Source organism: Solanum tuberosum, unplaced genomic scaffold (assembly GCF_000226075.1).
Source record: "Solanum tuberosum cultivar DM 1-3 516 R44 unplaced genomic scaffold, SolTub_3.0 scf00062, whole genome shotgun sequence".
NCBI lineage: Eukaryota > Viridiplantae > Streptophyta > Magnoliopsida > Solanales > Solanaceae > Solanum > Solanum tuberosum.
This window is the reverse complement of record NW_006238987.1, coordinates 317442-343797: the sequence shown is the minus strand read 5'-3', so window position 1 is coordinate 343797 and position 26356 is coordinate 317442. Positions and strand designations below refer to the sequence as shown.

General features: G+C 33.1%; 3 protein-coding genes across 3 annotated transcripts; all 3 read right to left on the bottom strand.

Annotated features, from left to right (window-relative positions):
- Positions 1-3859: 3859 nt before the first annotated feature.
- On the bottom strand, positions 3860-9872 carry LOC102583178 (probable alpha-mannosidase I MNS5). Its single transcript, XM_006344953.2, has 15 exons — positions 9601-9872; positions 9249-9291; positions 9091-9156; positions 8932-8993; positions 8739-8838; positions 8324-8506; positions 7261-7309; positions 6932-7125; positions 6323-6450; positions 5932-6013; positions 5658-5743; positions 5398-5498; positions 5119-5260; positions 4849-4999; positions 3860-4344 (listed from the first exon to the last, which is right to left on the bottom strand). Exons 1-15 carry the CDS (start codon positions 9741-9743, stop codon positions 4117-4119), a joined length of 1758 nt encoding a protein of 585 aa, XP_006345015.1. The 5' UTR covers positions 9744-9872; the 3' UTR covers positions 3860-4116.
- Positions 9873-13393: 3521 nt separating this feature from the next.
- LOC102582844 (putative DNA glycosylase At3g47830) lies at positions 13394-17174 on the bottom strand. Its single transcript, XM_006344952.2, has 4 exons — positions 16699-17174; positions 16051-16251; positions 13945-14001; positions 13394-13852 (listed from the first exon to the last, which is right to left on the bottom strand). The coding sequence occupies exons 1-4, from the start codon at positions 17110-17112 to the stop codon at positions 13619-13621; spliced, it is 906 nt and encodes a 301-aa protein (XP_006345014.1). The 5' UTR covers positions 17113-17174; the 3' UTR covers positions 13394-13618.
- A 2982-nt stretch (positions 17175-20156) lies between these two features.
- On the bottom strand, positions 20157-22366 carry LOC102582496 (U-box domain-containing protein 38-like). Its single transcript, XM_006344951.2, has one exon. It carries the CDS (start codon positions 22111-22113, stop codon positions 20506-20508), a length of 1608 nt encoding a protein of 535 aa, XP_006345013.1. The 5' UTR covers positions 22114-22366; the 3' UTR covers positions 20157-20505.
- Between the last annotated feature and the right edge of the window lie 3990 nt (positions 22367-26356).

The window sequence follows — 26356 nt, the reverse complement described above, 5'->3', positions numbered from 1 at the left end:
ACGAGCCTCTTCAATTCTTTGTAGGTGTAGAAAGCAAACATATTTTGCTATCTGTGTTTTGCTAAAATGACCTTTAAAAACATTAAATACTTTTTTTTAGAAAAAAAAAAATTGTACTAAAAAGAACATTTGCGATTTAAGAAATCTGAGAAAATATGTGTTCGTTTCAGTCACAAACTGTAGTTAAGCCTGGCTGCCTCCGCGATAAGTATTTTATTTGGTAATTTTTTGCCCATACAATACACACCTTCTCTAGTTTTCTTTTTGTAAAAACAAAAAAAAAACAGAAAAAACCTTAGAGGTCAATTGGCTGTTAGTTGGAAAAGAGTTATATTTAATATTTATGTATTAAAAACTTAAATAATTTTATGTATTGTTTGGTTGGAAAAATATTTTTCACACAGAATCTAATTATAAGTTATTCAATATTTTAATTGATTTTTTTGGCCGTTCACATAAAATACAGCATTGCTAATACTAATGTTTGATAGTATATGTTTTTCTATGTATACCAAAAAAGCATTATTTGATTTATATATTATTTTATGTAAGATAAAAAAATTAAATAATTCATATATAAATAGCTAAATTCTTGGTAACTTAATAAATAGTGCATAATTAATCTATGCATATAACTCTAATTAGCAATCCAATGATCCTTTTAATATATTGAAAAATAATTTAAAATATCTCCTATTTTCATCTATTTGCAATAAGGGTGTTTTTGTCCGAACAATCATATATACACTACATGAGAAAACATGTGTTCTCGTGATCAAAGGAAAAAGTAAAAACGGATTTAGTCGGTTTCAATGCGTTCTTTAATTACCCCAAAACAAGAAAAGTAATAACGGAAATCTTTGGGATGTCATTTCATTTTCCTTGTGATAAAAAAAAAAAACGTAAAAACGAAATCTCTAAGATGAGTGCCATATCAACTTGGTCAATTAGATTTTTGAAAATTCTTTTGGAATTTGAATATAAATTTTAGTTAAATTTCACAATCAGTATAAGGACATCTTTACATTATCAAATTATATATTGCTCTCTTAAAATATAAAACTTATAATCTTAAAAGTGAAATAAACTATCTACTTTAACACTTAAACATAACATGATTATAATAAAACAATAATGAATATAACTTAAAACTCTTTTGAATAGAGTAAGATTAGGATCCCATGCAAGACAAAAGCTAATTTTCAAATTACATGTCTAGCAAAATTCAGTTTTCATTCATTCAAATTTTATATTTACACTAAAACAATGACAATATATTTACAATCTAATAAAAAATTACAGGCAGCAAGCAAGTTGCAGTGAGAGTCATCATCTTTGGATCCAAAAATATCCGGTCACTTCGTCCTATTATGGGCCGTACTTTTGGGCCTTTTCTTTACTTGTCTTGATATCACGTAAGGACAACAGAGATATCAATGAAAACGACAATGGAGCCCAATAAAGGTGGGTCTTTGCTTTGAAATTGGGGATCTAAAAAATGTAGCTATTCTATTTTATTTTCCACCTAGTGTACCATATCTATATTATAGTCCGATTAAATTTAAATTTATCTTGAAAAGGTCTTAAGTTTAAGAAATTTTGTATCCAAAAAACTTAAATTTGAGATCTTTCAATTATGAATAAAAGAATACTTACGGCTCGATAAAAATTCTTTTATCGGTGAATGCAGGTTACTCTTTTAACCCCAAAAGAGAAACAAAAGGATACAAATGTCAGATGAGATGAGGTTAGGTAGAGGGTTGTCATTTCACTATCCTATCATACAGTTTGTTGGAGTCCAGCTGTAATTACCTGTTACGACACTCTATCGTGCATATACGGCCCACTGCTTACACACCTACTCATTTACTCTAGTTTTTTTACGGATTGTCGCTTAAATGGATTCATCTTTAATTTTGCCTAAATTTATTTGTTTATTTGTTTAACGAAGATTGTGTTCTAATTTTCTCATGTTTGATTAGGTTAAATATTTTGAAAAATATTTTTCAAATCAATTTATTTTCCTCAAATTTAAGGAAAATGACTTCTCTTTAAAATTTAAGGAAAACATTTTCCAAAACTCTCTTCTAATTTCAAATTACAATTTTTTTTATCCAACCCCTACCTCCCCCCCCACCCCCTTCAAAAAAAAAAAATTAAATTTGTTTTTAAAAAATATTTCCTACTTTAAATTTTTATTTTTTCACCTCTACCCTTGAACCCCCCGCCCGCCTGCCAGCCCCCTACCCCCAAAAAAAATTTAAGTTTTTTTTTAAAAAATATTTTCAACTTCAAAATTTTATTTTTTCACTTCGATCCTTGACCCCCCACCTCCCCGAAAAAAAATTGAGTTTATTTTTAAAAAATATTTTCAACTTCAAAATTTTATTTTTTCACTTCGATCCTTGACCCCCCACCTCCCCGAAAAAAAATTGAGTTTATTTTTAAAAAATATTTTCAACTTCAAAATTTTATTTTTTCACTTCGATCCTTGACCCCCCACCTCCCCGAAAAAAAATTGAGTTTATTTTTAAAAAATATTTTCAATTTCAAAATTATTTTCTACTCTAGTAGAAATAAAAGATATTTTTCAAAATATTTTTCATTCATAAATCAAAGACTAAAAAAAATTTCGGAAAATAATTTCTATTCGCCAACCAAACATGAGAAAATAAGTCAAAAATCTACTTGTTTTCTAGGAAAATATTTTCCTTTCGTACCAAATACACCCGAAGATTTGCGGATTAAAATATGTTTGTATATATATATGTTTTAGAATCTGGAATTATGCTTCCTTTCTCTTTTTTTTCCAGGTTTATGTCCATTTTTTTGAGAGAAACAAAATTGAGTCTGTGCTTTACTTTTTGTTTTAGAAATACATTATAATATACAACAAAATTTGTTATCCTTTCTATGAAACTTGGAGAATGTAATGAACCGAACATATAAACTTATGTCGTGAATAAATTATTTATTATTATGATATTATGGACATATTTTGTTATGCTTTCAATGACGTGACTTATGAAATATTATGAAATGAAAATATACTTATATATTCTGAAAGTTGTTTGTTTTTTCAATGTCAAAAGGTATTCTTGGGAATTTTTATTGTTTTACTTAAAGTGTTGCGAGCAAAAATTAAAAACCACAAATTTATTTAAAGAATAAATTATAGAGCTTCCCTTAATAGGGACATAATGTGCGAATAACCCCCTTAGGGTTGGCAGATGATCTGCAGATATAGGATCATTAAATTATGACGGATGCATCATGATTTTAATTTTTTTTTTTAAATCTTTATTTAGCTCTCTTTTTAATTTGTTCGTAAATCTTGCTGGATTTTCATAAAAAATAATTAATGTTCAACATCTTCATTTAGCTCTCTTTTTAAATTGTTAGTAGATCTAGCTGAATTGACATAAATAATTTTAATGTTCAATTGTTCACAAATTATAATATGCACGTCGTAATTTTTACATTCGCAATTGTGCAAATCCACAAATTATTAAAATTATTCAATAAATACACCTTTTTCAAAAAACACATTGTAAATTTTTATTTCTAGGTAGGAGATTACATGTACTTTCATATTGTAGTTGAAAATATTTCAGGATTTGAATAAAGATATTTCATTATCCATTTGATCATTTAACGTAGTTGCCACCAGTTTCTTCAATCGAATTGAATATAGAAACATGAGTTTAATTAGTCCTTACGTTGATATATAACTAATGGAATGCTTAGAATATCTCCATTAGCTGCTAAAAAGAACCTTGTCAGTATTGGTATAAACATGAATGCGTTTGTATCTATTTTTCTAACAAAGTATTGCTAATAGAACAAATGCTAAAGGAGATGAGAAAGAAATCACCAGCAAAGTGCTTGATTAATTTCACTATGGTATGCTCGAAATGCTTTTAAGCATATGAACAAAATTCATGTGACAAAAGCTTTTCATGTGTATTTTACATTTCCATCTTGATCTATATTTCATGAGAATGCTCTTAAAATACCTTTTTTTTAACTCTAAGATATAGTATACAAAAATGTACCATTTACCTAAAATCTGTATATCTGATCTGTTGCAAAAAGAATTTGAGGATATACATCTTTCTATATCAACGACCAGAGGCCACAATATCCCGCCAGACTGCATGATCTCCGTCTACAGGTGTTGGCATCAACACCACAATCATCATCACTGAAACATCTATGATCAGCACCAGTATCAGGGATGTGGCAAGCACTTTCAAGTCGCCTTGCATTCGGTTCATGGTGAATCATTGAAGCTGGACAAATTTGAAGTGACATGGCACTGCTTCGTTTTCTCTGCTTACCAGTCTGCGCAAATTGAATAATTTGTCACCCCTTGAACTCATATCTAAGATGATACAGCCTCATAATGTTTAGAAAGTATTGTCTAATGTAAAAGGAAAAAAAAAGAAGCTTTTAATGGCCTTCATTTAAGAAAATGCCAAACTTATAAAAGCTTAATCACCGAATTTCATTTTAAAATGATTGGCATAGGATGGCTTATTGAGTCTTTACTCGTTTTCCATCTCTAGGTAATACTTAAGAAACTGAAAAAGAATATCACAAAGATACAGGTTCAGACAGATGTATGAACACTGAAGGGGCAGCATTAATATGTGCAGGTATTTGATCTGATGCAGCAGATAAAACTTCTCTTTAAGGAATAACTCAGGATGCACTTACTTGTTGTCAGAAATGAAGAAAAGGCGCATCGAAAGGAAAAGGCAGAAGGCCATGAAAGAAGAAACAACTTCACTTATAGAACTAGAGCACACAGACTAATCACAGTTGTTTATGGAAAGGGAAATGTACCTTGATAGAACTTCCGTTACTTAGATTATACGCCTTCGGAAGCTTCTCATGCCAATTGCTTCTCACTGGCAGGGGATGCCCCTCAGTTGTAAATATGTAATTTTTATTGAGTAAAAATGAGTCATCAAAAAGTAGATACAAATATTTGCACCTGCAGAAATCATACGAAAAATTATATTGCTATAAGTGCATGGATGATCAGTCATATTAGGAGGGACACTTCATCAAACATCAGTCAGCTTCCATAAGATGAAGATACAAAAGGCTTACGTTTCTGCAAGGAAGAAACTATGCTGATGGTCTTCTAATTGCATTGTAGTCACATCCCTAATGCTGGCAAAGCCACCTTTAACTCTTGTATGTGCATTCAGAGAATTCATTATTGATTCACCCACTTCCATATACCATGGATCTGTTAACGAGAAAACTACTATGTTATTCAAGGTACAAGAAAAGGATGGTTTTCAAAAAATTTAAAAGCTAAACAATAGCTATTTTGAAGGTGCCAAAATTATGACTAGGAAAAATCTAAAAAGAAGAGTCGCACACCTTTGGTTGCTTGATATAGGTAAAATGTGGACTCTGCCAATTCAGGTCGTAAAGGATAGTATTTTTCAGTAGGATGCAACACCTGATGGTCCAGCAGATACCTAAATTATTGAAAAGGGTCCTATAAGAAAAAGTGAAAAACAACCATCACAGGTAAAAACCAATTATGCTAAAGCTAGCTTATTGCTTGGAAGCAAGAGGCGGAAGCAGGAAATAAGACTTGGAGAACAAAGGAAAGAATGGAGGAGAAACATTTTTACCTCTCTGGAAGAACTCCATATTTCTTCCACACCTTGAAAAACTCACGATGTGATGAGTTAGCTGCCTCGATATCACCAACAAGAACCTGAAACCATAAGAATCAAGTTGGTTACCACTTTACAGTTTCCCTTAGGGTTATTCTTTTAGATACGTACGCAACAGTAGCATGTAAAAGAAAAAGGATATGCCGAAGAGGACTAAATGTCCTCATTCTAGACAAAAAAATTATATCAGTTTCAGGAAGAACCTATAAGCTACAGATTTCCTTCTTACCTGCAGACCAGGCCAGAATGCTTGAAGACTAGTCAGCTGCCAGTATGTTGCTGTTCCTGTTCTCATGTCAGCTTCATGATACCTACATTAAATAAAATGTTCTGATCTTGGTCTGATTGCTAAATTCTAGGACAAACTAATGCATCATACATAATTCTCGACAGTAAATTTGGTGAAGCACGGACTAGAATAGAAGAATTAGAGGGAGGAGACAGATGAAAAATAAAAGGACAAGATCAAAAGAGATGGTTCCAGCACTTTCCATCCCGGTTCTAGGCAATTGCCAATTTTCCACAAGCAGAAATGGGTTTACCGAGGCAAAGGCACCAAGAATCAGTTTAACTGCTAGATATGATGGTTATACATTCAAAATAAGGTGTGATTATAGTACCATGGGCTGTGTCTAAAATATTTCTGCACACCAATGTAAGCAGATTGAAACATCTTCCAAATTTCATCTCTTCCAAAAAGAACGTAGGCTTTCATTAGATATTCATAGAAAATAGAGAATAATACACACTACTAATTGTAGTGTACTTATTTGAATTTAAATACTCTCATAGTTTATAATAGGAAAGTGTTAAATGAAAGTTCAAGTCACCAAGGAAAAAAAATACGAGCTAATAGAAAATAATTAAAATAAAATAAAAATAAATTGAGAGGAAGTAATTAGATTGCATCATCTTTTTTTGGAAAATTAATTAGATTAGATCATCATAGCACAAATATTCACATCCCCATTTTTTCAATTCAGTTGGAGATTGAAAAATCTGAAAAAAAAAACACAAAAATAGAAAAAAAAAGATCAATAAAAAGCAAAAAAAAAAAAAAAAACATATCAAGAGACTGCATGTTGTGAAGAGAAACAGACAATCAAGAAAGGGTAGGGACATTATTTATCTAGGCAAATGAGAACCATGGAATCAGAAGACATCTAGACAAAGTATACATGACTAAATCGAGAAAATGGTTGTGGAGAAGTCTCCTAAATGTTCTCTACCAACAGAAACATACCAGCTCCAATGCCAGAAGAATATTCAATCCAGTCTCCAGTTGCTACATCTAGTGTAGTTCCTAGAAGATTTAGAGAACTCCGCATGCTCCATAACTTACGAAGAGCACGCAAAGCTGCCGTCTCAAATCTTGTATCACCAGTTAAACGTGATAACGCACCCATTTCAAGGATTAGAGAACCTGATTACATGAAAAAATAATCCACATAATACTTTATAAGACTTCATTGAAGGCTAGTGGAATCTATTTGATGGCAGCTATCAAAATTCAAGGAATTAGATAAAGAGGTAAGGTAGGAAAGAAGAAGTAATTTACCGCATCCAGATGTGCTTGTTTCTGTTGTCTCGTCCACAATTACACCATGCTGTCACATTTAGCATTTAATGAGTCATAAACTCCTCTTCCAAAGATGTCAATGCAACATATGATACTACCAGAAACGGGCTCTACTTGGTATGCAAAAACTGATGCGGCATACCAGTAGAGTAATTCATGAACTGAGCAGTGGCATATGAATTTTGAAAATCTTTATTAAAACTATTCTAAAACAAATTAGGTGCAAGAAAAAATTTCCCATAAATCAATAGAATTTTATTCTCATATTTCTGTCAGAGTGTAGCAATATATTAACAGAAACAAGGAAAAAGAAAATCAAAACTTGACTGCATATTTGAAGTAATTCTTATTTCAAATATTGAAGGGATTATGCAGGCAAGAGCAACTCAAGTCAATAACATAAATAGTCCCGCCAAGCTAATGGATTATTTCATGTTGAATCCAAAAACTCCAACAGTTTATTAACTGGTTCTCAGCCCCGCGAGAATTTGGATATCAGGTTAATTCCTAGCACATCTAAATTGGATGAGTTGATCTAAAGTTGGAACACAAATTCCAAAATGGGAGTTTTTATCATGAAAATTATAACTTCATAGCATCACACAGAACTGACATCTGGCAGGAACTAAACTGTAGTTGATTTGGACGCCAGAATAATAAAGAACTATGAGTTGCAGGATAAATTAACACATCAAGAAGTTAATGAACTCAATTAAGAAATTACAAAATTAAGTGACTTGATGAAGAACTTGTCCAAACTCCAGTGGCTGACCTATTAGCAACAGTAAATTTACACAAAAGGTTGGTTTTCTTTTTCTGACCAAAGGTTGCATTTTTTACAATATTATCTCTTGACCTTCCATTCCAGTAAAAGCATAGACTAATTTGTTAACCCGAAGAAGTATCTCTTCGACTGAATGTAGTTCCATCAAACATTTCCTGGCTTTCTATTTCTGTTGTCCAGGATTACCTCCTAGAGAGGAGATTATCTTGCATACATTGTGATCAAAATCACTTACAAAAGCAGCAAATGATATAATACCTTTAAGTTGATCCAAGCATAAGGTAATCCGGTTGGGGTTTTGAAAGCAGGCAGAAAGCGTCGTCCCAAATCCTCAGCCAGGTCAAGGAGTTGATTCTTATAAATTAGTTGAACCAACCTGTTTGTAGAATCAGTGGCAAGAATATGAGCAGAAACAAGTCCTCCAAGAACTCTTATGTTGCACTACAATTGGTGATCAGGAAAAAAGAAAAATTATAAAGTGAATTTGAATAAATGTGAGTGCACAAAGGCAAGCAAAACTATAAACTTCCCTCGATTGAGTGCTGAGAAATCCTACTTAAATGTGGTCATTAAAAGCATTTATTGAGAGAACAATTTGACGATGCACAAAGGCAAGCTCAATAACCCAATTAGACCATACACAGAAATGTAAACGTGACAATGTATATATTACCTCAAATAGATTTACCCTTGCATCCACATCAAATGATAGATTTTCAGATAGCCAAATTATAGCCTTCTCAAACTCAGTGTAGTTACCCAAGATTACAAGGCTGGAAAATATAAGGTAAAAAGATAAATAGTGCTAAATAAACATAGTATAAAATTGGTTCTGAGTTGCAAGAAGAACAACAAATGTAACCAACCTGGACAAGGATTCAATTAGTGTAAGAGCTGACCCATTGTACTGCTGTGGCAGATGTTCGAGCTAAAATATACCAACACGTGGTAAAACCGTTATACAAAGATAACAAGACCTGTTTTCTTCAATGATGATTCTTCTAAATTAAGACATAGTTAGTTACCTTCAAATTCCCAAGTTCACTCAGAGAATCTGTGAAGGTTTTGGTCAGAGGTTTCAGCTCATCATGCTGCAAATACAAAAATTAGACAGCCAAAAAAAAACACCTTGATGAGTTGGTATTTTCCAGACCTTTATTCAATAGTCGAAGCTAATTCTTACCGGAAAAGCATACATCATGTAGTTATCATAAGCATGGTAAAACCTGTAAAAACAAAAAAAAAAATCCCTTAACCAATCTCACTTTGTAACAAGATAATCTCATTCAAGTAATTTCCAAATGTTATCACTCTCTTACTCATAATCCACCAAAACACAAAACATAAACAACACTCCTAATAACTTTCACCCTCTTATATATACTCGTCAATGACAATGGAATACGTATACGATCACAATATATCTACTCCGCCATTAATGTATTAGAATTTAATCAAAAAGAGCAATTTCTATGAAATTAAAGTTGAGACCAAAATATTCATGAACAGCATTTTCAAGTTTTTGCATAGCTTACATCTTGCGAACTCTTTCGCTCATTCGCTTCCTTTTAGCAGCCAAAAGATTGTTGGAGTGGAGGTCTGATAAACAGAGGATAAAAATGGTGGGAGAGATTACAAGATATAGCAGAATCCATTTCACAACAGTTGCTTGAAACATTTTTTATGCTTTTTTTTTTTGAGATATGAAAGAAGATTAATGGAGGGAAAATTGGAGAAGAAGAAAAGGGGAATTGAGAAGCGAGGGGGTTGAAGTTTTATGAAGGTTGGGATTAGGGATCAAATCTGAGCTGTGTTGAATGTCCAAGTCAGCATATATTCGGTGGATGAACCAATCGTAAGCCGACATATCACTCATTCATTTTCTTTCCTTTCTTGTCGAATCCAAATAATTTCTACAAACGGTCAAACTCTTTGCTAAATAGTGTAATTTTTTGTCCTGATTCTTTTTTATCCCTTTTCAAAAAATATTAATTAGGAAGAAGTTTTAATTATTCTCTCTGTCACATATTAGTTAGTTGTTTACATTCTATAATTAAGGAGTAAATTATTACTCCCTTTGTTCCAATTTTCATATGAAGTGAAGTTGTGAGGCCGTGCACACTAAATAAGAAAAACATTTAAAAAGACATAATTTAAAGCATATTTTTTATTATTATCTTTTGTGAAATCATAAACATAATTTTGTAAGTAGTGTAAGTTATTTTCAATAAAATATAAATTTCATTAAAGGAAATGATAAATATGAAAAAAAATTCAAACATTTGTTTAGAACTTTGAATAATTCAATTATTTTGAACAATGAAAAAAATACCTAAAAATTCACTTAATATGGAATAGAGGGAGTATCTATTTTATTTATGATTTCTTAAAGAGTGTGAAGAGAATGGACAACTAATATGGAACAAAACATGTTAAACATTACTCCATAATAAAGGTATACGAGTTTTTAAGAACAATTATTAATAATGATATAATAAAAAATATAATAATTAATTTTATCTTCAAGTTTTAAAATAATAAATAATATAATATAATTATTTTTAAAAATCACGAACAAATGATTTGAGAGGATGGATTAGTTGGGGCTCGCCTAAATGGGAGGTGTTATGACTATTATGTCTCCATGGATAGAATGTTCATGCTATTAGAACTCTAGTTATTTGTTTCGTGCATTTCTTTTTAGTTATATTTATCTTGTGTATTTGAAAATGTAATTGTCTCATTAACTACTTAGAGACTAGATATAGAATAAACTTACAATTTAATTAATTATTAAAGAACAATAATATATTCAATATAGTCCCACCCGAATTGTGAAGTTCAGATGTACAATGTACTTGATCTTATCCTATCTTTGTGAGGTAGATATAATAAATACTTAGAATTTTCAAAACACGATTAATGTAAAAGATATGCCTTTATCGATTTAACATAAACAAAACAAAAACATACTTAAGCCACGTAAAAACGTCCAACTTAAGTATTATGTCAAGCTATAGTGCACTGTGCTCCTTTTTCTGTTAAAGCCAACTCACATTCTTTTAATAATAATTTTTCTTTAAAAAAAAGAGACGAAAGGAAAGCTCGATAGTTGTAAGATATTATGAGCATGGATTAACTTATTTCAAGTGCTTTTAAGCAAACATAACTTTTAAACTATAAGTTCATCCAAATAGACTCTATATTTGAGAACTTAACTTTGAAGGTGTGGTCTGAATCGTGAGCGTGTTTGGATTGATGTGTTTTTGAGCCAAAACAAGTACTTAAAAGCACTTTTGCAATGTTTTGAATAATAAAAAGTGCTTTTAAGTACTTGTTTTAAGCCAAAATAACAAAAATAAGCCACAAGTTAGAAATCCTAATTTATGGCTTCGACTTATAAGTTCATCCAAACATGCTCTAAATATAATTAAGAACATATTAGATCCAAAACTGGAGATATTCAAATAGACAGTATTAGTCGAAATAGCTGATATATCCTTCCTTGTCTGATAAGTGAAATAAATAACCCAATTCGTTTCCAGGGATACTAGCACCTATGTTTAGATGACAGAATTTTTCCAGCAAAAGTACTTAACGCTCATGACAACAGGTCTCTCCCTCTAGACTCACCACCCTGCACCGAGGTAGAACAGTTATTCTGCAATTGTAGTTCACCTTGGGGATGAGCATCAACAGCAACATATAGGGGATGAGTGCCGTTCTGATAGTGATATACGGAGCTGAAATTGATGATTGAACTTCCAGAAACAAAGAGGTTTTGATGACTTAAAGAATAGTAAGGGTAGATAACGCCAGTGTTTCTGATTAAAGAATAAAGATGGAGCATGGAGCTAGCTCTTTTTGCTTCAAGATCCATTCTTTTCTTCTTCAACCTCTCTTTTCGATGGGCATTCTGGTGACCTCCCAGTGCCCGTGAGTTAGTAAACTTCTTTAAACAGAAGTGGCACTCATATTTAAACTCACTGACAACTGAGCAGCTCAAGTTTCTGAGGTTTTCATTTGGGTTGGGAAGAACTATGCTAGAGGAATTCATGCAGATGGAAGTTTTTTCCACTAGTCTTTCATCTGCAAATGTTTCAGAGGAGCTAATACTCTGGTCACTTTCAGATTTTGAACAAATGATATCATTTGAACAAGGATTTACCTCAAAGCCAAAAATTCTAAGCTTTTTATCTGAAGTAGTAGTTTTGCAACAGACATTATCTGTTCCATTCCTTCCAGTTGAAAGGAGATTTAAGTTGGTAGATTTTTGGTACAGTGCCTCATCCATTGGAATGAAAAGTTCCTGGCATGCCAAATGGTTCGGAATGCTACATTTTATAGGAGATGCAAAATATAATATAGTAGAACCACCAAAAGAAAATGGCACAGTCATGCATAGCCAACATCATATCCAACTAAATCATTATATAATAAAAAGGTTCACATAAAGCCAGAATAGGGAGCCTAGTGCATTACTGAATTGGGACTTTTTCACTTTATCTTTAATTTCGAGTACATCTCATTAGTTCATTCTTTCTGTTTTTTCCCCAAGACATTTGGTTAAGCTTGCAAAGAAAATCTGTTCTTCTCTCAGAAATATCACCTATCAAGATAACTTAGCAGCACAAAAACTTGCACCAGAAGGTAGCTAACTTGATAAACATCATTTCTTTTAGGCTCATACAAGCGTGGACCACATCCGCACCACAGCTGGTAAGCAGCTGTAACAGTTTTCATCTGAACTCCCATCCTAACTTAAGATTAGAATAAATTTAAATTTCTACTGTAAAATATGGTAATTAATCCTTGTCAAAAGCAAATGAAATTACTTGTTGATTACAAGAAAAATAAAATAAGATTAGAAGTGGATAATGAGACAAGCAAATCTTTTAATTGTCCACCAATTAGATCTGAGCATATCTAGTTTGGGCATAATAAGTTTGTATCCAGCACCTAGGAAGATAAATTTATAGCTAAAGCAAATTATTGGCATGTACTAGCATTAGCCAGCTAAGGTTCTTTGTTTCCATCTACCCAAGTTGGCTCATTGGACCACATTTTTGAAGCTTTTTTGCCATTTCAGAAGCATAATGGAATGTGTTGTAATACCACATTGTTATTTGGTGCTCATCTCCAATCATCTCAAACCCCATTTCATTCTTCTAATTCAATTTACAAAAAGACTTACTCCTCAATAAGGGGGTGAAAAACACAACAAAAGCACAATGACCAAAGGAAATAATTATGCATAGATGCATTACAAATGACTAGTGAAAATAGATAAGACGTAGCCGGTTTTCTCTAAGAAGTGATCCAAAGACATGAAGTAATTAATTTTGTTTCTCAATCCACCACATTTTTGTTTCATCTTTGTGAACAAGACCCAAATGCAGCACCAAAAGTGAAGGGATCATGAAAGAGAACAAAAAAAATGCAAAAACTTCATGTACACAAATAGATGCGTAGAGTTCATGGATCATGAAAGAGAACAAAAAAGAAAGCAAAGACCTCATGTACATGAATAGATACAGAGTTCATAATTTAGTTTCATATTGCATTAGAACTTTGGCCCAGTAATGGGCAAAGTTTGTCACATTGTTCCTTTTTGGGTTTGTTAGAACCTTTTCCAGAGCATTCTCTACAGACCTTACCATGGGTATATATGAGACAATTAAGGTCAAACTTTAGTTCATCTGGAATTCGCTGATTCAGATGAATATATGTTTTTTTCACATCAGCTGCAGCAGGTACCCAATGAAGAGTCTTTGCAATCTGAAAAATCTGTAATAAGTTTTGCATGTTATACTTCTTTTTGAGAAAGATGTTAGCCAAGAACTTTGAACAGGCAATATGCCCTTTAAAGTGAAACTCACGTGTGTATCCACTGGAAAATCATCTCGCTGAAGTTGGAACATCAAGACACATGCCACCTGCATCCATTGCATACTATTAGAATCATAGAAGCTGGTAAAACGCCAATTATAAAAATTGTTGGTGATAAGATCTTTCAATATGAAAGCACCACCATTAGCATAAGCCTTATTCCTTTTCATGTCATCTTTCAGATAATCTCTTAATTTCTTCCCCATCACTGGTAAGCACAACCTACATTTTAAAATTCATGTATGGGAGTCTGGACTTTTTCAGGACATGGATGCTTTGGGTAAATCTTTGTCACATGTCTGAAGCATTTTGTGATCTGCCTTTTACTATGTCTTTCTGCACACGCATACCCTCTATTTTGTGATAAAAGAAAGGCAACAGCACCAATGTCCTCTATTTAAGGAAAAAACATATATTCCATGAATCGAGCGCATGTGCACTAGAATTGGAAACTAAATCAACACTAAGTTTTGCTATTGCTGTCAGCTGCTTCAGGTTCTCTTCTTCTCTTCTCTCTCCCTCATGCTCTTCTTCTTTACCCGTGTTATGCCTACGCTCTCCTTCGATTTCTCAGTTGTTTGGTCAAATAAAAAAAATTCAGGCCAGCTTATGCACACCTTGATTATTCCATCGAACATTTGGTCAAATATTTTATTTTTCATCACTTCTTTCCTCACTCTATCGTGCTTAATAACAAAAAAAATGCTCAGTAATATATGCTACATTTTGGTATACTATTAGATCGAGTTGGATCTCTGGATCTACTACTAACATTTAGCAGTAAATAGATTCTTTCTTAAGATAAGCTAATTCTTACAACGTGATTTTTATTTTAATAATTTCTTGCAACGTGACTGCGCATTTTCATTACACAGAGAAGCATATCCTCTTTCTTATAATGTCTTATTTTCTTTCTTTATTTTATTTCTCTTTTCTGTTACCTTCCTCAAAAAAATGCTTTTATTTTTCCTTTTTCGTTTCTTATCTTGGCATAAAGAACGTTCAATTGAGATCCAAAACGTAGCGCAATTCCTGTCAAGTCCCCCCAATTCAGAAATTTCAAGTCTTAGCTTCAGACCCAAAACTCAAGTCATATCTAGTTTGGTACTACTCATACGCCTTCACTTCATACACAAAACTTAAGTCAGGTCTAGTTTGGTACAACTCATACTGCCACTACGATTATTCCAAGCACTAGGAAGCTCTCTTTTTCCTTTCATAAGTGCTCCATCAGATCAGATATTACTAACAATAAAAATATCTACTAAGGGGTTGTGACTTCAAATTCCAAGAGCAGATAGATTGTTTAGAGCCCATTTCTCATGTTAAACTCAAAGAAATGTCACTCCCATCCCTCATGGTATAAGGGTGGGACTTGGATTGTAGGCAAACATGCCAAGAAAAACAAGTGAGATCAAGAATTCTCTACCACTTATTTACTCTGAGCAGAGACAAGGAAAAAGTTATTTTTCCTTAAGGCACCAAAAAAAAAGCTTAACATCCACCCCTTACCATGAAAAAAAAGTATATACTTTAAAGCGTGGTAATCACCCCAGACAAGCAGTGGAGGGTGGACAAAGCATTGACTTCAGAAAAGTTTGGAAAGCAATTGCAGTGTTTGAGATACCATGAATAGAATAGAGCATAAATAGGGTATGTTAAATAGCGTACAAATAAACGTAAAGGCATTTTTATAGCTAAAAAATAAAAAGTTTCTCAACACATTAATATTTCCTTGTAATACAAGGAATGTCATAGTATTTTTTTTTATAGATGAGAGCTAATAATAAAGAGGCACGATATCCTCCTTTTCTGTTTACCGAGATGCTGCTGACTAGTTATCAATATGAAGAGAACAAATCTGAATATGGCATTTTAAATTTGAATCCAGGCTTTGGTGTTCAATCGATATGCCAATAGAAACTCGCAATATCTCTAAGAGACAAGTATACCAAGAAAATTATAAACAATTATTGATATGTGACAAGCAGGCATATCAATTATCAATATCCAAATTCCAAACTCAATGCATATCGGACTTAAACACGGTCCATGATTCCCCAAGCAAAATTTGAAGAAAACTGAAAACAATTTACCGTTTTGGGACCAATTCCTCTGAAACAAGAGAGCTCCCTTTTGATTTCCTCTATAGATAGCTCTCTCAAGTACTCCAAGCACAGGTTTCCTTTTTTCTGTAACAATGAACTTAATATTCCCTTGATACAAGAAGTTTTGGTGGGTGCTAAACCTCCACATCTTATGGTATCTTCAACAAGTTTTGCGTCAGCAGCTAGAACCTAAGCATTTGAAGATAAAAATTACATGAATAAGTTGGTCGGCAGTGCCAAGTCTATCCATTTCATCAGTCAACAACAAATCGATTACAGAGTAAATCGAGAAAATACATAGACATTCTTGGTTTTAAACATGGTTTGCGACCAAAATCCTTCCCAAAAAAGCCATTGAACTTTGATCACAAGCAAATATCAATATCAGTCTTGTTCATCACTTCCAAGAAAACACCACATATAATGAATCAGTCACTATTTGAAAGGTGACACTTGACAGATAAAACGCAATGAGCCGAAATAACATACTCTATAATAAACGCTAAAACCCTAAAATAGACGAAAAGCAGTTACCATAATACAATAAACTTAACAAAATAGCGTCTTGAGTTAATTTTAGCCATAATAAAGCAAGCATATAAGAAGAAATATAATTAATTTACAAAAAAAACATACACATTCCCAGGTTGGGAAAGAAGATTTGAGGGAAGCAAAAGCCTTCTGAGAGTTAGCTTCGGTGGTGTTCTGGGACAAAATTGTGTTTATCAGACCGTCCAGTACACTCTCTGTACTAGAATCAGCACCACTTGTATCATCTTCTTCATATTCAATGTGATCGAGTGATCTTTGTTTGCGGTACTTGATGAATTCTTTGGGGAAACCATGGAGAGCCAAGAGATCATCCCGTACGGCTCGGCATTCCTCCGGCGTGGGTTGAGAGTAATCGGGGAATGGCTCACTGTCATTGAAAGGACCAGCTGTGACATTAGCCTTTTTCGACGATTTGGATGGCGGACATGGAGAAGGAGAACAATGGCCGTCGGGTTTTTTCCTCTTTGGGGTTTTTCGCGTCTCTGTCAGTTTGGTCATTTTCTTTGATAATGAAGCCGTGCGAAAGGCCCCAGCGCAATATTATTATGGTTTCAATTAAAAAAGGGTAGGGCAAGAGGTAAATAGATGTGGTGATTACCCGATGGAAAATCGAAAATATCACCAACAAGGTGAAAGTTTAGATTGAGTTAAGTTTGCATGTCATATTTTTATAAGATATCAGAGTCACGTTTATTCTGTTTGGGCTTTCAGTTCATGCTCCAATTGGGCCTGAACATGAAAAGGTTTTAGAGTGAGTTAAAGAACTACTCCCCCATCCCTTTTTATATAGGGGAAAATTGTATATAATAGCAAATTATTAATTCAAATTAAATGTTATAACCATAGTTTGATTTAATTGTACCCCATAGCAAACTGTTGTTATTTCGTCTCTCTCCTGATAAATCTCGCTCACCACTCTCGTTCTCGCTGAGCAGTCTCCTTCGCCTCTCTAGCTTTTATACAAACACAAATGTGTTTGTGTTTGTATAAAGCGAGAGAAAATTGTATATATACATATATTTTTTGTTCCCCTCTCTGCCCTCTCCCAAATCTCGCTCGCACTCTCATTCGCCTCTCTCACTTTATACAAACACAAATGTATACATTGCGTTTGTGTTTGTATAAAGCGAGAGAAAATTGTATATACAAATATAAATGCATATATTTTCGTCATATACACTTATGATTATACAAATATGATCTTCACCTACCCAGTTTTCTTTTATCTTTCTCTCTTTCTCGCTTTATACAAACACAAATTATACAATTGGTCTTTTGTATATGTATACCGAAATAAATTATACAATTGCTTTCTTTTGTATATGTATAGCGAAATGTACATATTTATGTTTGTTATGGAGCGTAATTATACAAACTATAGTTATAGCATACAAATATGATTTTTATGTTTGCTATATGTGAAAGTTGCTCTTTTATATGTCACACTTTTACTTTGCACTTGCATTAAGAAATGATGTAACTTTACCTTTCTACCCTTATTTAATTTTTTTGGAACTCAAGTTTTCAATCAATGAATATGAATTAATTAATTTAACCAATGAACATGAATCATTTACTTAGCTTTTCTAAGTTGGCCAAATGTATATTTTCAAGGCTAATAATTCACAAGGGTAAAAAAGGAACAATATGGTAATTTATACATTGATTTATGAAATGACAAGTATTATGGACCAACTATTTATAAAAATGAATGACATATAAAAAGGAATGAAGGAAGTATATTGTTTCAGGAATAAGTTTATGGTCAGCTTATATGAACTTGGACAACTTTCCTCTCATGAGTAGTATAGAATTGAGTTAGGTCTGAGTATTATATCTTTAATCTAGCAACTAAACTACTAGAACTCTCTAAAATGTTCAATAACAAGAAACTGTCAAAGAGGGAGGTCACAATTCCAATGTACATGGTTGAAGAAATTGACTTAGAACTATCCATTACTAGGACCTTCAATTCTAGGTACAATATGAAAAATAGGGAGTATTGAAGCTAAAATAATTCTATAAAAAAGAGAAATCAAAATAATACTAATGACAAAACATAGTGGGGGTGGGGTACGTATATGTTGTTATACACTTTTTAATTTCAGTTCATTGAGTTTGTGTTAAAATTTTCTTGCTTGACATCTTTTCGTGGATCTTCTTGAAACTTCCAAAGCTTCATTTACGCACCTTAGCTTGTACTGCATTGACAATTTTGGATCACAATTGTATTTATTTTTTTATATCTATATTATCATACTACTCCTTTCCAATAATGTGGTTCGAAAATTTATTTTTTATTTCAAGTTAAAAAAATTTACATTATTTCCGAAGTTTTCATAAATTTTTTTGGTGTGTTTAATTCATCTATCAAGATGAAACTTTTAAGTAAACCACAGTCTCTATTCCATAAACTTATTCCCCTCGCAACAAAAAGTAGCAACCACAAGCCAAACAAATATTTTTTAGAATATATCCATAATGCTTTTAGAAAGAAAAAGAGAGAGAGAGAGAGAGAAGTCCATCTTTCTAGTCATGTATTTGCTAGTACATAAACTAATAATTATATGGTATTTTTTTAATAAACTTATTTACATGACAGAATACAGTTCAATATGCATGATATCAAGGACATGAGTCTTAGCTTTAACTTACTAAATTCAATTATTAGCCGTTGAATATTGTGATATTAAATAAGAGGAAATAACGAATACAGCAAATAAGAGAGAGACTCATGTTAAGCTTTTGGCCTCGATAACATTATGAACATTGAGTCTTAGATCCAATAATGATTTTCTATAATAAAAGCTATAAAGACTTCAATGGAATTTTGGAGGTCAAGAATGTAAATATGGTATTCTTTTAATGTTTAAAATTAGAATGTCCTTACAAGGAAACATCAACCAAGAAGAAAGCTCTATTCAAGATTTAAAGTGACAAAACTAATGAATGGTAGTCACGTGAGAAAGCTAATTTTCACCCGGTACAATAGTGACTTGGTAAAATTCATTTAAAGGGTGGCCACTATCTTTTTCAGCTACAATGCAACAAATTGTTCATCAATTTAGCACAATCTTACTTGAGCAAATAAAGAAACACTATATCTTATGGCAATTTTCCAAACATAATCTTGATAGTTAAGTCCAAAGAAGCGACAAAGACGACAAAATTTAATGGTCCTAGCAATTTAGCATATACTTTTAGGTGAGGACTCCGAAAACAGATCTATCATCCAAATCAAACACTTTTTTCTATTTGGATAATAGGGAGAATTACGTCCACGAAACACTAGATTATAAGTGGTAGGCAAACTTATGTCCCACTAAAAAAATAATCATAAAGAGTCCAAACTTAGTTGAAGCTATAATTAAAAATCATAATAATTAATACCAAAAAAGTTTCATTATAATCCACACAGCTTGGTTTGGCAGAAAAGTACAGTCAACTTGGTCATTCTTTATTTAGTTAGTAACTTACTGACATTGTCAAACACAAACAATTCTTGATTTCTTCTAACATGGCAACTTGGTACCAAAGTCCATATCAAGTCGTCTTTCATTGCTGCTGTTCAACTAAATACAAAACTATATACTAATAAAACAAAACTTTAAACCAAAATTGCATTTTCACTCCTTAAATCCTAACTATATACACAATAATCACAATTGTAGTCCAAATTACATTCTTAAGTAACTAACAACCAAACCTAGAACAAAGAAAAGAAGGTTAGGACCCAATTCAGCAAATCAAAAGCTAAATAAACAAGTTAATTATAACCATGAACATGATAAACAGTCCCAAAACCCCAAATAATTGATAATTACACTTTTTACTACTCAATCCAAAATTCAGAACTCGGTTGAGTTGAACTCAGTACCGAGTTTGACTCACTCATCCTTCAAGTATTCCTTCCCAGTTTGCATCCTCTTCTTCATCGTCATACTCCTTTACCCTTCTTTGCATAGCGATCAACATCTTCTTTGCCTTCTCCCTCGCCCGTCCGCTTCCTCGCTCCACCACCACTTGCAATACTTCACCCGCCTTCGCCTCTTTCGCCATACTCTTGAACCTCAAACTCCCCTGACTCAGTGAGTATAGAGCCGCCACGGAATTCTCCCGAGTTGACTCATCCAATTTATTCCAATTTCTCAGTATCCCCAACAGTACATCCACTGCATTGGCGTCCAGCAATGCTGATTTCCCCTCTTGACACACTGCCAAATTGCACACAACCAGCATTACTTTACCCGCTATATCGCTGGCTTTGAGCAATCCCAGGAGTGTATTTGCAGCTCCGAGTTTAACGAGCTTAACTCGGTTACTCTGCACTAAGGTCAAATGATAAAGGGCTAATGCGGAGTCGTGACGAGTCCGCTCTGTCCCGGACCTCAGAGCATGTAAAAGCGGCTGCAATGCGCCTAATACTCCAATTGCTGTCTTGTTGTCATCTTCCAGCGCTAAGCTGAATATGGCGCCGGCTGCGTGCTCTTTGGTCTCCTCCGAGCCGCCTTTGAGAAGATCAATTAGCAGAGAGGTAATTCCGGCTCGAACGATTTTCACTTTGTTGATTTCTGCCAACGAGAGGTTGACCAATGCGGCGACGGCGTTCGGCTGAACTCCGGCGTACCTCGAGACTAGTAACGGCTTGAGAGCCGATAAAAGCCGCGGCGTGCACAGTGAAACCCTAGCTTCTTCATCGGTTCTGGTACTTTTTCTCAGTGAAATTACAGCTTGTTCCTGTTCATAAACGTCCAATTTCTTAAATTGAACAACGTAATAATCATCTTCCGATGACGTGGAAGCAGACGACGGGACTTCACCGGAGATTATCTCCGACGAAGTCGATTGCGACGACAAAGAGGAGTAGCTGGAGAGACGAGTCTTAAAAGGGAGTAGCGGCGAGTTGTTAGCGATGACAGATTCTTCAGAGCTCGAAGAAGAGTAGAAATGATTATTCCTCGATTTCATTTCCGATGCGGCGTGAGAGAGAAGCATAGGTGGATTCTCCGTTACCCCCTTGAACAAATCCCTCTCTGACACCCGTATTCTAGAATCTTCTCTCCGTATTCTAGAATCCTCTCTAGAGATCGAAGAAGAAGAAGTCGAAGCCATCGAAGCACGAACAACAGACTCAACAGCGTAATAATCCGGCTGCTGCGGCTTCTCCGCCCCTGACTTTTCACACCAGGTGAGAATTGTCGTCCTCAGAGCTAAATTCGGTATCACGTTAGTGAAATCCGGGTTTAACCCGTTTTGAAGTTGGGGTTTAAACTCCAAATCCTTACAAACTTGAACAGAAGTCCGCTCAAAACTCTGGCCAGTAGACACCACAACTGGATCAAACATCAAGCACCCATAAATGGGGCAGATGAGTTCTTTTGGAGGATCCCTTTTATCAAATTTAGAAGAAGATGGCCTGTAAACAAAGATATTCCACACGGATTTGCTTCTGCCATGTCTACCTGTTTCCCCATTAGCTTTTCTGAAAGGGGAATACATGGTGGCGAAGCGAAACACAGATAAGTTTTGCTGTAAAATGGATTTTATTTAGGTAAGGATGATGATGATGAAAGAAAAGAGAAAAAGTCGGAGATTCATATTTTTGAAAGAGATTCAAGTGTGATGAGAGAGTCAGATTTCAGTAGGACAGAGGATAAACAAACTGAGTCTCAAAGAATGGTTTGGTATTCTATGATTTTAGTTTGAAGGGCTTGCTTCTTTGGCTATTTACTTAAGTTACCACTTAAGATTTGGTCTAACATTGACAGCTCACTTGTGGCATTTCATGTCCTTTTACGGGCCATCTTTTTATTTTGGTAGCTTTTCACCACTAGTACTCTTTGATTCATTCTTAATGCTTCTAGATCACAAGTTAAATTCTATAGTAATTATTAATGATGCTTCTAGATCACAAGTTAAATTCTATATAATTATTAATGATAATATAAGAAACAAAAATATTTTACATGTCAATATATATAAATTAAAACATTTCTAGTATTATTAAATTTTGAATTGGATCTAAATATCTTCCAAGTGTAAAGTTGAATTGATGAAAGAAATAAGAGATACCACATGTTGCATGAATATATTATTTAACGTGGTCTCAATTGATATTTTTATTCTTCAAATTTTGGTGAACACTAATAAAGTTTAAATTTGTATAAAGTTGAACAACTCGACATATGTATCATCATATGTGGTGTGATGTCCTATGTGTATTATACCATATAAAACATATGTATCTATTTTTTCAACTTTATATAAATTTAAATAGCTACCTATCCACACTCAATTAAAGAACACATAAAAAACTTAAAAGAATACACATGGTTTAAGATTGCATATTCAGAAAAGTTGAAGGGCTAAGTGATAACTGGCAAGTTTTATCCAATTAGCATTGCCAATTCCTGTGATCCAATAATTGGTGTCCCGCAGCTGAAGGACGTATGCTTTTTCCTTTTTCCCTCCAAATGGATCAACCATATCGCATATCGTTAAATAAAGAGAAAATACATAATTACCCCATTAAATTTGTACTCTTTTTTGAAGTAGACACCTAAAGTTTGCGGGGGTCCTATTACCCCATTCAATCATTTCCAACAATTTTAAATACACTATTTTTACAATATTTGCAATCTCATAATCCGTGCGTGTGTTTCACCCCCAAATAAAATAATATTTTTTTATTTTTCTTACTTGTTTAATAGTGGGTCGGGTAAAATCCTGATCCACTCACATTTTAACCCTTAAACCTTTTTAGAAAAATTCATGTTCATCTTTTCCAATTCCTTTTCCCAATTCTTTCGATTTACTTCACTTCAAAATAATATTTTTTTTGAATTTCTTTGTAAATATATATTTATATAAGTTTTGTGTGTTATTTTTTAGTGTTTATTTAGTGTTTGATTTCAATTTTTTCCCCAAAAATTAGTTTAATCCTTTTTTGCTTTGTGGGTATTCCGAAATTAAGACTAGCTTTGAGTTCTATAAGTGAATTTCACACTTTTTTTAATTTGTACGAGTAGATTCTTTGATACTTTTGATCTTGGGAAACTATATGAACGGAAATGGGTTCAAATTTCTTTGTTGAAAGGTAAATTAGGTGCTAAATTGATCAGGTATTATGTCGTTGTTAAGTAGATTTTTCTTATAAAAGACCTTAAGATGAATTGCTAAAACTTGATGATAGAGTATACAGTAAAGAAATTCGCTTCGTGTGGTAAAAAACCAATTTTTGCTGTTGAGAAAAGCTTTCAATAGCTATTAATGGTGGTTTGGGGAAGAAGAAATGTGGGACTCTTTTCACTTTGGTTTAACAATGCCATGTGTCAGTTTTCCATTGGTTTGGGGCTACAATTTTACCCTTTCACGCACTCTTGTAGCGTGAAATCACAATTGCCATGAAAATGGGTCAAAATGACGTATTTATTGTGGATTTAAATGGTTTCGTGGGGTAATAAGACCTCCGCAAACTTAAGGTGTCTTCTTCAAAAAAGAGCCTAAGTTTGATGGGGTAATTATGTATTTTCTCTTAAATAAATTTAAACTTTCTATGGTACTTATCCACTATATAATAACTATATTTTATTATAATAAATAATTTTCAATGTTATATTATATTATATGTATTTTAGAATAAAATTTTACTATAATAATTAAGAAAATTCAAACAAAGGATACAACACAAATAAATCCAAAGTAATTTCATAAATAAAATTTGTGGGGATAGAACGTATGCAGATTTGAGGAAAACTTCAGACAAGAGTTATTTTACAAAAAACGTTTTATATTTTGAAGAAATTAAATTGATATGTTTAGAGCTTGTTTAGAGTGCTGATGATTTCCAAGTATGGGTTAATACATTATTAAGAAGACGGTATATACTGTGTCAGCCATCAGATCTAATAATGCAACTTTTATGAAGTGTGTTAGCTCTTACTCTCCAAGATCGAAGAGAGCTAAATTACTATTTTGAGATAATAACTATTCTTTGTTTGGATTATAATATATGTACTCTTGTTCTTATAACTTATTATTATTAGAATTATAGTATAATATAACAATAGGACTAATTTCTTACATTTTCTTGTTTTTTTAGTCAAAGTTAGGAGTCTGGACTCACATGTCCTTGTAGTTGTATTCATGTGCTACTTCAATGCCTCTACAGGCTATAAGAGAGGGGAAATGATCAAAATGGTCCTTAATGTATGGGCTTTGATTTAATTTGGTCCTTAATATATGAACTTCATGGAAATGGTCCTTTATGTATCATAAATTGTGATCAATTTGATCCTTAACCCTAAAATTAATATTTTATTTTATTTTTGCCATCAAAATACACAGAATATGTAAAAGATGCGCTCGTTCAAGACTTTCCTTTCCCTGTTTCCAAATATTTCAAAAGGGCACATCAATTTTTTTAAACCAAACGGGCAAAATCGTTCCTAACGAAGCGATTTTCTCCTGACAAAATTGACGCCGTTACTCCTTTAAAAAACATAAAAACCGCTGCCGATACAATTTTTTTTTCTTTTTTCTTTAAAATCGCTGTTGTGAATTATTATTTTTAACAACGCTGCCCCCAGCAGCGTTTAAAAAATAGCTGCTATAGTAGCCATTTTCTTAAAAAAGATTAATTTTTTTTTATTAAGAATTCCCGAGGCGAGGACTGCTTAAAAAAATAATGGGAAATCGCTGCCACAGCAGCAATTTCAGTAGAAAAAAATTCCCAATTGAGTTATTTTATAGTTTTTATTGTATACTTTTTGATTGCTAGCAGCAATTGGAAAATAATAATAAAAATTCTTACTGAAATCGCTTCTTTGGCAGCGATTATTTAAAAAATTTTTTTAACTAAAATCGCTACACATGGAGCGATTTTCCATTATTTTTTTAAGCAGTCCTTGCCTCGGGAATTTTTAATAAAAAAAAATTAAAACTTTTTTAAGAAAATGGCTGCTATAGCAGCTATTTCTATTTTGTTAAAAAAATAATCACAGCAGTGATTTTAAAGAGAAAAAAATTTGGACCGGCAACGATTTTTATGTTTTTTAAAGGATTAACGGCGTCAATTTTGTCAGAAGAAAATCGCTCCGTCAGGAGCGATTTTGCCCTTTTGGTTAAAAAAAAATGGATGTGCCGTTTTGGAATTTTTGGAAACAGGGGAAGGAAAGTCTTGAACGAGCGCATCTTTTACATATTCCGTGTATTTTGACGGCAAAAAAAAAGAAGAAATATATTAATTTTAGGGTTAAGGACCAAATTGATCACAATTTATGATACATAAAGGACCATTTCCATCAAGTTCATATATTAAGAACCAAATGGAATCAAACCCATACATTAAGGACCATTTTGATCATTTTCTCCTATAAGAGATGTACAAACAATTTGGACTTTTATAACATGCTAACTATTTCGAATAAAACATTGGTGGGCTTTGTTGGTTAAAAAGTTACTGGGCAAGTGCACATATAGCCCATTTTGAAGGGTGCTTAGCAAAAAAGGAAAATTACGCGGTTAAGCAAATTTATACTACTTAATTACTCATCATAGCTATAGTTTGCTATAATTACCACTCACGACTAACATTATACATTAATTACGCATGCTGACTTCGAGTTTGTATAATTAGCCAGAATATACAAATACATATGTATAATATACAATTATCTAACCGATATACATATACAATTCACCTCTCTCACTCGCCTCTCTCCCCCCTCTCCCAATCTCGCTC